The sequence below is a fragment of the Glycine max genome, chromosome 2 (assembly GCF_000004515.6).
Source record: "Glycine max cultivar Williams 82 chromosome 2, Glycine_max_v4.0, whole genome shotgun sequence".
NCBI classification, from domain to species: domain Eukaryota; kingdom Viridiplantae; phylum Streptophyta; class Magnoliopsida; order Fabales; family Fabaceae; genus Glycine; species Glycine max.
The window spans coordinates 45303868-45316440 of record NC_016089.4 but is presented as its reverse complement, the minus strand read 5'-3'; the positions used below and the strand labels follow the sequence as shown (position 1 = coordinate 45316440).

The following is a 12573-nucleotide window of genomic DNA, read 5'->3' as shown; positions in this document are numbered from 1 at the left end:
CTCCCACAAACAATACTGGTTTAGTTGTGTCCGCATTTAAAGTGGCAACAGAAGTAGAAATTTCAGTTATGCTCCTGAGTATGTCAATTTAGTGATCGAGCCATAATAGCAAGCACGTTAGGAATGTAGTGAAAATAGAGAAATTTCTTGTACCTAATTGGTTTAACATTGAGATGTAGAAGACTATAACTACCATGAATTGAATTAGTATAAAACTTTAGATGCATTGAATTACTATGCTAGAGGATGAGAAGAAACGTAGTCTTTATTAATACTATAACAATTATATTGGAATTGGACCAACACAAACTTCTGAATTCTGTTATATATCCTAGTTAGCGTGTTTTAAATAAATCATCATATGAACTTTTTATTACCACAGTCAAATGTCAATTGACACAAATTATTAATGGTAATCTCACTAAGCTGATGAAAATCCGCTGACTCATTAACATATTCAAAGTTCTAACAATTCAAACGAACTACCATTTAGGAAACTGATTGCTGATTAGAATTGAGATCCATACATATGATGCCAATTCAATTTGGTCATTTTTTTAATAATAATAATAGGAGGTCAAGCATGTATGTGCAAGAATTGGAGGACCAAGAACGCTTTGTCCTTGAATCCAACTTCTAATATCTTAGTGATAAATTGATGGATGATAAAGGAGGATGCAGAAAGGATAAAGTGCAAGGCTTAAAAAGAATCACTAGTGAAAATTCATAATATGCTTTCTTAGATTAGAATAACAATTCAGCACCATTTCATCACAAGTGAAAGGAAATCAATCAAATGATGAAAACGTTTTTTATGTGTTTTTTCCCCTTCTTTTGGCTTTCTTAATTTCCATCAGCTTTCCATTAATCCAAAAAAAATCTAAAAGAGTAGTGTTATCTTTTCCTTCTTCAATTTTACTATTATAAGCACTCTTTAAATTTTATCTCTTTGTCGATCTTTCCATTATGTTTCTAGTACTTATGAAATAATAAATGCAAACCACTGATAAATAAAAGTTATGAAGTCATATAGATATTCAAAATGTTTAAATTTGTGGGAGAAAAAAAAAAGTTAAAATTAACTTGCCACATCTTTTCTTAAAGTTCCATAATTTAATTTCTTCAAAATTAGTAGTACTTAACTTAATTTTAATTTATACGAAAATTTTGATTCATTTTGTTTTCTTATTTGTTGTCTTATAAATGCTTATTGAAAATTAATAAAATAGTCATTATAATAATTAAATAATTTAAATAATAATAATAAAATTACACAATTTATCAATAAACAATTTAGTATTTAAAATTATTATTTTTGTAATTTATTTTATTTGTTAACTTCTATATATTGATATAATTAAACGAAATTAATAACTTATGATTTATTTTAAATTATATACAAGACAATTATTTTTTTAAAGAAAGGTGAGTGGATGCTCCATAGATTTCTCCAATCCCTATATAAATGAGCTTATATTTTTTTTTCCTTATTCATTTCTTTTAAACTTGTCTCTAAACTCATTTCGCCTATGATGGGAGTCGGAATGAAAATAGTCAAACTCGTCCCAACTTAGTTTATCAACTCATCATTCTTAACTGTTCACTCTTCATCTTCAATAACCGAAACCTCAAAGGATTGAAAGGAAGAAAAAAAAATTATACGAATGAAAGAAGTCAATGTCTTTCCTAACTGAAAACTACTTTATGAAAATTATTGGAAGGAAAATGCAAAAATAATAAAATAAAAAATGGTACAACAACTCTTCCTAATGTTTATTTCTGTTTTTGTTTTTGATCTCTTAAAAAATCACCCTTATTGAATAGGGTGACTGTTTTTTAAAATTATTTTAAAGTATTTTGTGGCAATTTATTTTCTGGCATCTTTGAACCACAAGAAAATACCTGGTTAAAGTGTCTTAAACGTGTTAGACCATTTTTGAACGGTGTGTAAAATCGATAGAAATTGTTTTTCTGATATTTTTAAAAGTATTAAAAAATGGAACTCAAAACGAATCTGTAAAAATGGGATATTTGTCGTCAAATTTTTTTGAGCTAAGAGAAAGATTACTCTGTTTGTGCTGCATTTCATGCTTTGTAAAATTCTCTTTGCCCAAACAATTTCTGCAATTGTAGATTGAAAAATCAAAATATTACCTTTTGCATTTTCGTTTTTATTTTTATGTTTGAATATTGATTCATCGAGACTTCATTCTTCTTTATTCGAAATCCAATTTCATTTTTTACGCGACGTCGCAACGCAAAGCTATCTATCTGGTTTGGGATTTTTAACCGTAATTTAAAAAAAAACTGTCACCTCAGCCTCTAAGGATGATTTTTAAAGCAAGGATCAAATGTAAATATAGAGATAAATATTAGGAATGAAGACCCATCAATTTTTTATTTAAAGATTAAAAGTGAAAAGTTGAAAAAAATTCAAACACTAAAAACATAATTAATTCAATTCTTAATAGTAATGTTGTTAGCTTATTAATAGGCGCATATTAATCAAAAGTAAGAAAATGTTAACGTGCGTTGTTAAAGTAATAATGTATTAAATACAAAGTATTTAAGAAAATTAAAAAAAATAATTATCTTAAATTTCAAAATTTATTTTAAAAAGTTAAAAATATTGAATCCAATATATTAAATACTTATTGATAAAATAGCACTCCTTAATTAACTAGAACTTTGTTTTAAACAAAAATGTAGTGGCACCATTTACTTCTAACGAAGGTAAAAAAAAAATTAATATTAAAACTTTGTTAGTTGTTATACTTCTAAAACAATATCAATTTCTTTTAAGGTAACCTTCATCTACAAAGGGAGTTTGTAATGTTAAAATAAATTTGATTAATAAAATACAAACTAATATTTAATTTATATAAAATGTCATAAACTTGATTTTTTGGATATAAGCTTGCCATCCAATGGTCATAAAATATTATCAAGTCAAATAAGTTTGACAACATCTACACGTAGAGTTAGTAGATCTCTAACTAATCAAAATATACTATTAATAATCAATTATTATATGATGTACATTAAATTATATTTGTATAATTATTTTCAATTTGTTCCGGAACAGTTGCATATTGTTGCTTTTTAATATGTACCTGCGAAGTACAAAGAAAAGACATAAAAAAGTTAGAGAAAAATTATATATATATATATATATATATTAATTATTTATACAACTTTCATTATTTAATAAATAATTAAATAAAAGTATAAGAATATTAATTAAACAATAAGATGTTAAATAATAATAAAAAATATATGATGTCATCATCGTGAAAAAATTATAGAATAATATAATATATATGTACGTGTAGGATTATTTAAATCTAAACAGGACAAAAATAGCATGAAAGAATAGAAATATTCATATTCATAAAAAAAAAATGAACACAAATTTGGAAGGTCAAGTGGTCAAACATTAGATAATCTCACGTAAGGTGCGAGTGCGAGTGTGAGAAGCACCTCTCTAACGCCGACACCCACTTTTACGATTTACGAAGAGCAGGTAATTTACAGTTTTAAATTAGATTTAAATATATTTTTATTTTAATGTAATTTAATGTTTTTTTTGTTTTTTTTTTCTGATTTTTTATTTAGTTCTTATAAAATATATTTTTTTTATTTTTTATTTTTAATGTAATATTACTTTAAAGAACTCAAAAAGTTAGTACAGTCATGTAAAATTTTATTGTATTTACACAAATAAAAATAATTTATTTGATAAAAAAATTCATATTTTATTTTTATTATATGTAATTTTTTTTAAAATAACAGCGTGAATAGAATTAATCTCTAACTCATTCATAATTTCTAACCTAAGACCAAAAATATCACTTTAAACAATAAAAATATTATTTAAAACATTTTAAACACAAAAATGAAATAATCGTATTTTGTCAGGAAAAAAATTAAAAAGAAACGTTTAAATTATTACATAATAAAAATATATTTAAATCTTTAAATTATACTTTATAAAGTAAAAAAAGGTACTTTCGAATTCGATGGTCTTATCCATTAAGAGTTGCCTAATGTGAATGCCTACCTACTTGGAGTTGAGATTGCAGCAGCATGGGAACACTATAAAGTAAAAACAGAAACCCAAAGGAGATTATCAATTGGAAAAAGATAGTTGAACACTCGAAGGAGTTTCTACACCTCAATAATTAATACATTAATGATGCGAGGTGATAAAAATAATAAATAGAAATAATGAAGTATCAATAAAAATGTTTATATTTTTTAGGTGTCCTAAAACTCCCTAAAGTCTTTAACAATAATGATACAGTGTAGGGCTATGTTTTTTTATGGGGAGGCATTTCCATCATTTTTTTTTTCTATTTATAAGATCTAAAATATAATATTTTTTACATAAATTGTTTTTAGATTAAAAATACCTTTCATTAAAGATAACGCCTTGATAAATTATTAGAAGAGAGAAATAATAATGATGATAATAGTTTTTAAAAAAATTATAAATTTAAAACAAATTTATTATTATCAACTAAATCAATGACTTTCATTAATCTTGATAAATTAGATAAATTGAGTTTTATATATAATAATAGAGAAATGTTTTTTAAAATTTATATCACACATATTATTTTCTCCTATTTTCTAAAATTTATATTTCAAATATTAATTCATTGTTTTATATATTCTTTAACACTCCTCTTATTTTTATAAGTATACATGCATGATCTTCTTACGCTCACATCCTTTTTAAATCTATAATATTCTATCTCAATTTCTAAATTAATTATCAAATTTTTTTTTAAAAAAATATACATAATTAATAATAATTTGATATCACATATTGAATTATAGGTTTAAATATATATTTTTTTCATTTTCGTCCTTATAATATTATTTTTCGTTTTAGTCATTATAAAATGCGTGTTTTATTTTTCATCCTTAAAACACTTTAAAGAGTACAAAAATATCTAAAACAAATTGAAAGGATTAAAAGAAAAAAATTACAAGAATAAAAATGAAAAAATGTTAAATTACCCAAATTAAAAAATATTTAAACCTAAATTGTTTATTATAAATTTAAAATATAAATTTTATATTTAAAAATATTTATTTATTATGAATCTGAATTATAATAGTATAATTTATGTAGTTAAAAATATTAATTATTTGCACCATATATGAAGAATTTATTATTTATCTGGTGGCCTGACTACCAAAATTGACTAAATCATTAATTGTTTCTCTTTTTTGACAATATCCAACGTCATCATACTATCTCATAAACGCAACTTCCCTTGACAGGTAGACAAACCACATATGAAAAGAACATGAGGTACCCCACTTCTTTTTTTTTCTCAAATAGGTTGTACAAAACTACAATGACATTGATTAAGATTGAAGCTTGGTTTGGCCTACCCACTACTATTGTTATAAACCAACCAAACTAGTGTTTATCCCCTAACAACCAAAGTTTCCCCACTACTATTTACCATCCATATCACTAAACTAACCTATTTTTATTTTATTTTATACATAGTAGCAATATTCCACCAATTCACACATGCAATCCCATCATTGATAATTCAACTTTGGTTTTGTCAACCCCTTACTACTAAAGCATCCCTCCCATAATCCCAATATAAATACCCCCCACAAAATTCGGTGAGGCAAAAAAAAAAAAAAAAAAGAAGAACACTTACCTTAATTTCGCCAAATCAACCAAAGACAAAAAAAAAGAATCCAAAGGAACAGAAGAGAAAGCTTGAAGCTATGGGGAACACCATGGGAAGGAGTAAAAAGGCCAAGGTGATGAAGGTGGATGGAGAGACGTTGAAGCTGAAAACACCAGCGAGAGCAAACGACGTCGTAAAGGACTACCCGGGCCACGTGCTTCTGGACTCCGAAGCGGTGAAACATTTCGGGCTTCGGGCCAAACCTCTTGAGCCGTACCAGGAACTGAAGCCCACAAAGATTTACTTTCTCGTTGAGTTACCCAAGATTCAGCCCGAAGAGGAAAAAACGGCGCTACCGAGGAGGGTGCGATCCAGTGGGATACGCGGCATGAACGCCTCCGATAGGCTCCAGCTTCTCATGCTCTCCAAACGCTCCGTTTCGGACCTCCCGCTCTCCAGGCAGAGCCCCAATCTGGGCTCTGATGGGCCCATCAGGGTTAAGATGAGGCTCCCCAAGGCCCATCTGGATAAGTTGATGGAGGAGAGCACCGACGGCTCCCAGGTGGCCCAGAAAATCATAAGTTTGTATATGGGAACCAATGCCGGCGAGGGTGCTGCCGGAGTTTCTGCGCCGGAGGACGGTGGCCGGAAGACTGTGCACAATCACAAACCACGTGAGGTATGTATTTCTTTTGCGAATATCTTGGTTTTTTTATTATTATTTATATTAATAATAAAGAAAATATCCTTATTTGATGTGCATATTTTATTAGATTATTTTTAAATTGTTATTATTTCTTTCTTAATAATTATTCATTATTCTTATGTTATATTTATTTTTAGTTGAAATAGGTAAAGAGACACTGAAATCTCTTTAAAAAAAACATTATTATTATTCTTGAATCTTTGAAAGTGGGTTGAACTTTCGTATCTGTTAGTGTTTGGTCGTTTGTGTTCACGGGCGCTTATTAAGGCGTCGGTTAATGCTGATGTCGACGTACGCGAAATTGCATGTGGCTGCTTAGACAGGGTCGTTTTCTTGTACCGGATTTCATGGGATAGTATAGTTATATTTTAAGCGTTTATACTTCCAAGTTGAAGATTTCATCATCTTTATACTTGCTTTTTCTTCAAAAACATCTTCTTACAAATTGCTTTTAAATAATCTCTCAATAAGTTCTCTTTATATTGTTAGAGGAAATAGAATCAAACTATTTTAATACCAGCCATACTTTGTTTTAAAAAGTTGAATTATACTTCAAATAAGCACCCTAACTCAAATTCGTATTAATTAAATGCATGTTTAGTTCTATTAATGTGTTTGGTAACAAGTTGGTTTGCACTGAACTTCAATTGTTGAAGCAATTAATAATTGTTTGTGTTGATTATGTACTGAATGCGGATCCTCATCGACTTACCAAACATTCACTGTATCCGGAAAGATTTGCATCAAGTTAGAAATCACAAATAGTAGTTTCTGCATTTGTTTTTTCCATTTGATGTGAAAATACAGGAAAATGAGTGTTGAAAACGCGTGTCCAAACACTCCGTAAGTCTAATATGTTTTGGCTTTAATTAATTGCGACTGCTTTCTTACATGAGGACAACAAATACTCTCTTTCCGATCTCCAAACGTGTGGAATAGGGGTTGCAAATAGGTAAAAAAAATAAAAAATTAAACCTATCTGATTTTGAACTGTTTAAACCGGTTTGTTTAATTTTACATTTAAATAGTCAAACTAATCTTGAAAATTGGTTCAAAATTAAATTGGTTTCAAAAAATTGATTCAATCGATATTTAAATTGATTCTAAGGACAAGACCAATTTTAAACTAGTTTTTGAATTATTTTTTTCAAAAAAATAAAATAAAACTCAAGTGAAAATTGATTAATCGAACTATTGTAAAAATAATTCCATTAACTAAATTAATTTTTATAAAATAGTATATTTTTTTCTTGAACCAACTCGAATAAAAATCGATTTAAATTTGGTTACAATTCAACCGAATCGGTTTGTTTGCACCCCTAGTGTGTGGAGAGTATTTCAGTGTTCATACAATCATACACCACGTTTTACTATTTGCTTCAATTTGATGGACTTGCTTCGATAAATTAATCTCAGTTAAAGACAAATTTGAGCATATTAATCCATGTTTAAAATTATTTATTTATTTGAAAGTGATTTTAATATACTATATGTAGTTTTGGTGGTATTAATATAATATTAAATGAAAAATAATTTTATCAATATTTTTCTGTTTATTGTAAAAATAGCAAAATGTTGGTTTTACAATAAAGAATTAGCATTAATTAAGACTTCAAATTTAACTTTATCTCATACAAAATGAAGTTGCGTCGAGGGAAACAGACAGGATTTTGGAAGTTTATGTAAAATCAAACACGCCAATTAAAGAATAATTCACAAATTTGGTAGTATTACATGTGCACCCAATTATAGTACTCGTCGTTTACTGATTGTGGTCATATAGATCCACGAAACAATATATTATCCGAGACTTAGACTTGGTGAGAGTTGGTGTATTAAAATAACGAGTAAAAAAAGAAACATTTCACATGTATGTAGTTTCCTAGCAGTTCATTTAATTTCCTAAGTAACTAATATGCGATTCTTCAGGGGATTGTGTTAATGCTATTTCTTGAATTGAATCATATGATTTTGCAGAAACGGGTGAGTTTTAGCCCAATGGAAAATGAAGAAATTCATGTAGTAGGAGCTTCTCAATAAGGTTACTTTCTTCCTTGTAATTAGTATTTAAGTAGAAGCAAAGTCGTGACCAAGGCAAAAATGCAGAAGCAAGAAGCTAGCCGGAGCAATAACACTCTCATAGGTTCGTTTTGGTGCGTCTGAAGCATGTTAATTTTGTTCTGTAATTAATGTGTAACCTACTTCACTATGAGAGCAGATATAGATATGTATATACATGCATTTATTTGTAGTGATATGGTTAGAAGATTATTGCTTCGAATTTGATCCTCTTTGCCTTGTTTGTTTAACATTTTTTAATTTCTACCAGCAAACGACCCGGCGTTAAATATTATGCTAAACAAACACACCAAAACACTCATTTCAAGGTTTAAACTTTAAAGCCAGATTTTTTTTTCTTGGCTGAACGAGATATATATCTTATTTACGTCTAATGAAAAGATTGAATGATCAATCTGTGTTTGGAAAATTTGTCTCTTGTGCCTTTTTCCCAAGCAATATTTTGGAACTAGTCAAAACTAAACACACTATAATGTTATTCCAAGAATTCTTTAGGGTTGTATTTGGGTATGGGGTTTTGGAGAAAGAAAATAAAGAAGAAAAACTGTCATTTCCAATAAATATTAGTTTTAAATTTGACAATTGTTTGAAGTAAAAAAAATAGCATAGAAAATTAACATAAATTTAATGTTCTATTTTGTATTTATTTTATAAACATTATATAACTCTCTTAATTAAAAAAAAAATTGTCCTCCACTTATTTTTTTCTTCCAAAACGTCACCCTTAAGCAAACCCTGAAGAATTAGTTTAGATAAGGAAAGTTATTTAAAAGATTAATTTGGCTGTATGATGCAAAAATAGAAAATTTTAATTTTGGTGTAATAATGTGTGTTTGATACAGTAACAACAATTAAGCCTTTTTACTTATATTGTGTGAAGCATGATGTATCATACAGAAATAATGTGGATTTGAAGCCTTTTACCCAATTATTGTTTGAGTAAAACTTTCTTACATCAATTATTAAACATTCAAATTATAAATGTGACATTTATTTTAGTAGTAAGACTTTATTAATATTTTTTGCAAGTAAAAGAATAATAATTTAAACTTCCTTCTACTAATATTTTTTATCATATATATAACCTTAATTGGGCACATAGAGCTTTGGGTGAGGTGACTCGAGGGGCGGAAGAAGGGGAATTGGGTCAGGCTTTGCGCGGGGCGTGTAGTGGACTGAGTATAGGAAAAATGCTAGCCCCAAAAACCCTTATATAGTAGTCTACATATACAACTTATGAGAGTGAGATTAATTTTCAAGATTTACATATTTTTTTAATTTATTATTATTATTATTATAATATTCACATTCAAATTTAAATTAAATCTTTTTTATTATTAAATTACAAAAATAATATTTTAAACTTAAATAATTTGTGTTAATTATTGTTATAATCATGATATTATATTTAAATACAAATTAAACTATATTTATTTTAAGTTCGAAAAAATTATATTTTTTTAAAATGCTATTATTAAAATTATACTATCATCTTTATATTTAAAACAAATTAAAATTTATTTTTATTTTTATAATTATTTAATTCATTTGAAAAATACAATAAAGTTATTTTAATCTATATAATTAAATATAAAAATATTCTCCTCATTCATTTGTAGAAATTAAAATGTTAGTACTTAAAGTTTTAAATAAAAATGATTGGTAGACATTCTTCATAGCAAAAAATATAATAAATAATATGATATGATAAAGAAAAAAAATAAAAAAATTGATATATCAATAAAATATTATCAAATGTATAAATCAAACTGATACAAAATTATTTATGTTTAAATAGTACTCTTCAGTTTGAATGTTAAATATACAGTGTTATTAAACACTTAAAGTTTTATACCATAATAAATCTATTAGGTTTATCTCCCATAAAATTACTTGTAGCGTTTTTTTTTTTTTAACAAGTGTTTAGAGTAGAAAATCGCATTCTTCTTTATATGTTGCATCGAGCATTACTCTAACCATCCAATTAAAACAATGAAAAGAGTGAGAGGGGGCGGGGATCATTTAATCTGTGGGACTTTCTAAATTTTCTGGTTGGGCAAAAAAACAACCAATAAAAACAAGGAAAAAAAGGAAATTGGTGAATTTTACTATGTCTTTTTTTCTCTCTTCATGCAAAAGCATAATCTAAAGCCATTTAGTGAGTGGTTGAAAACCTTATCGGAATCGATTTTGATCCCAAAACCGAGGTGTTACCGTGAAAAATTAGAAACAAACAGTTGCTTCGCAGACACCATGAGAAAAAAAAAAGCAACATGGGGTCATAGCATCCCTTAACCAAACAGACACTTAAACCAATTTATTAACAAATAGCAAAATGTATTTATTTACTTTAAAATATTTTAAAAGCGTGCACTGAATGAAATGTCCAGAACGACAGACACATTCTACAACTACCAAACTAAAGCTACAAACATGTGGTGACTACTAAAAGAGAATCAAAGCTACAAGAAACACATAACAGATTCTATGTTTAATCGTCAAACACGGGAAAAGCCTCCTTAATCCTAATACATTAAATTAAACTTCAATTACACGATTGAAAGACTTCACAAAGTCAACCGTGTAGAGGGTGAGAAAATGAAAGTTTTTCACTGTTCACACAATACAATCCCTGCTTCAATTAAGTGTGTCTGTGCAATGCAACTTGAGAACTGGACAATTAATTTGATCCATTCATTTCGAATTACGTGGTACCAAAATCAATCAATAATGAAAAGTGTCATGAGCTAGATACGTTTATTTCTAGCATTTCCTTCTGTAAATTATAAAAACCTGATAACAAAATTAAAAAGAAATTTTAAAGAATAAGATAAGAGACCAAGAAGAAATCAATCCCATTATAAGTTTCATGGAAAAGTTTCTAAGCTCCGTGTCTATCCCTGCAAAGCCAACACGTTTCACACAAGTTCCCACAAAAAAAAAGTTGCCAAGTTTATTTCCTATGTTACAATATAGTAGCAAACTCTAGATACTGTCCAAAATCTGAGCAATTAGTTAGCAAGTTCTAATTGAAGCCACACAAATACAATTTCTAACCATACTCATCTCCACAACACAAACGAAAAAGAAGTGTTAATTTTTCTCTTCAGAATCATTCTCAATCTTCCCAGAAAAGCTAAGAGGACGACACTTTTCTCCCATCAAGATGTTCTTCCTCCAAAGGGCTTCTTCATCTTGATCACTATATTCTCCCTCCACTTCTCCCTCTTGCACTTTCCTCCAAGACAACATCTTCACCATGGAGAGTGCCCTGTTGCCAATATTGCTGTTCAGCTTCGAAATCAGCTTGTGCTCCTTGGAATTCGTTTTTATTGCTGCTTCTTTCTCTGCTTCTAAGTGGAGCTTCTTCAGTTTGTCAGAACCACAGAGAAAAGTGATGATGGAAAATAAACACAAGACTGAGAGTATAGCTAAGAAAAGTGTGGGGATGGGCATGGAGGAGAATAGAAGATTGTGCATGGAAGAGGTGAGAAGAGGCCTCGCCATGGGTGAGAACTGAGAAATGAAATGAAGTTAGTTAGTTACTTAGAAGAGAAGGGTTGGATGGTGGTGCAATAAAAAGAGACAGAGCAAAACCTTGGTTTAAGAGTATGTCACACGCTCTAAATGCCAACAACTCCTATTTGCCTGTCATTAAGATTTTGACACTCCATTACCAAGCTGTAAAATACGTGTGGAACTCTACACTATATCATTACATATATATTTGTATACTGTGCAGTATTCTTTTTTCTTTTTTTTATCTCTGGAGAACATGGAAATTTGAAAAAGCAAATATACATATCTTTCCCTTGGACATTATAAAAAACTTTCTTTTGAATAGCCGTGTACTAATAAAATATAACAATTTCGTCAAGTCTTTTTACAGAGTACAAACCAACGGGTACTTTGGCGGGTTTTATTTATTTTATTTTGAGTCACTATGTTTTTAATTCAAAATTATAAAGGGTGATATTCTTTTTTTGTAATTTAAAATAAAAATATATTATTAATTATAAAAAATCAAATATCATCATTTGTCCACATCTTTTGATGCAAGCTATTTGTTAAGGAATTTCTCTTACTTAGCCCCCACCCCTACGTGGGTGTACCCATCTTAGTCAA

The 12573-nt window shown here is 28.4% G+C and overlaps 2 protein-coding genes across 2 annotated transcripts; one reads left to right on the top strand and one right to left on the bottom strand.

Annotated features, from left to right (window-relative positions):
- Positions 1 to 5252: 5252 nt before the first annotated feature.
- On the top strand, positions 5253 to 8650 carry LOC100799146 (uncharacterized protein At1g66480). The gene is made up of 2 exons (XM_003519293.4): positions 5253 to 6342; positions 8347 to 8650. The coding sequence occupies exons 1-2, from the start codon at positions 5761 to 5763 to the stop codon at positions 8407 to 8409; spliced, it is 645 nt and encodes a 214-aa protein (XP_003519341.1). The 5' UTR covers positions 5253 to 5760; the 3' UTR covers positions 8410 to 8650.
- Positions 8651 to 11284: 2634 nt separating this feature from the next.
- LOC100798625 (uncharacterized) lies at positions 11285 to 12143 on the bottom strand. Its single transcript, XM_003519292.5, has 2 exons — positions 12046 to 12143; positions 11285 to 11964 (listed from the first exon to the last, which is right to left on the bottom strand). The coding sequence occupies exon 2, from the start codon at positions 11953 to 11955 to the stop codon at positions 11542 to 11544; it is 414 nt and encodes a 137-aa protein (XP_003519340.1). The 5' UTR covers positions 11956 to 11964; positions 12046 to 12143; the 3' UTR covers positions 11285 to 11541.
- Between the last annotated feature and the right edge of the window lie 430 nt (positions 12144 to 12573).

Bases quoted from the DNA above. Each gene is read 5' to 3' on its own strand.
- LOC100799146 (XM_003519293.4), top strand. From the start codon at position 5,761: ATGGGGAACACCATGGGAAGGAGTAAAAAGGCCAAGGTGATGAAGGTG. The intron at 6,343-8,346 runs GTATGTATTTCT...ATGATTTTGCAG, and splicing joins ACAATCACAAACCACGTGAG to AAACGGGTGAGTTTTAGCCC.
- LOC100798625 (XM_003519292.5), bottom strand. From the start codon at position 11,955: ATGGCGAGGCCTCTTCTCACCTCTTCCATGCACAATCTTCTATTCTCC.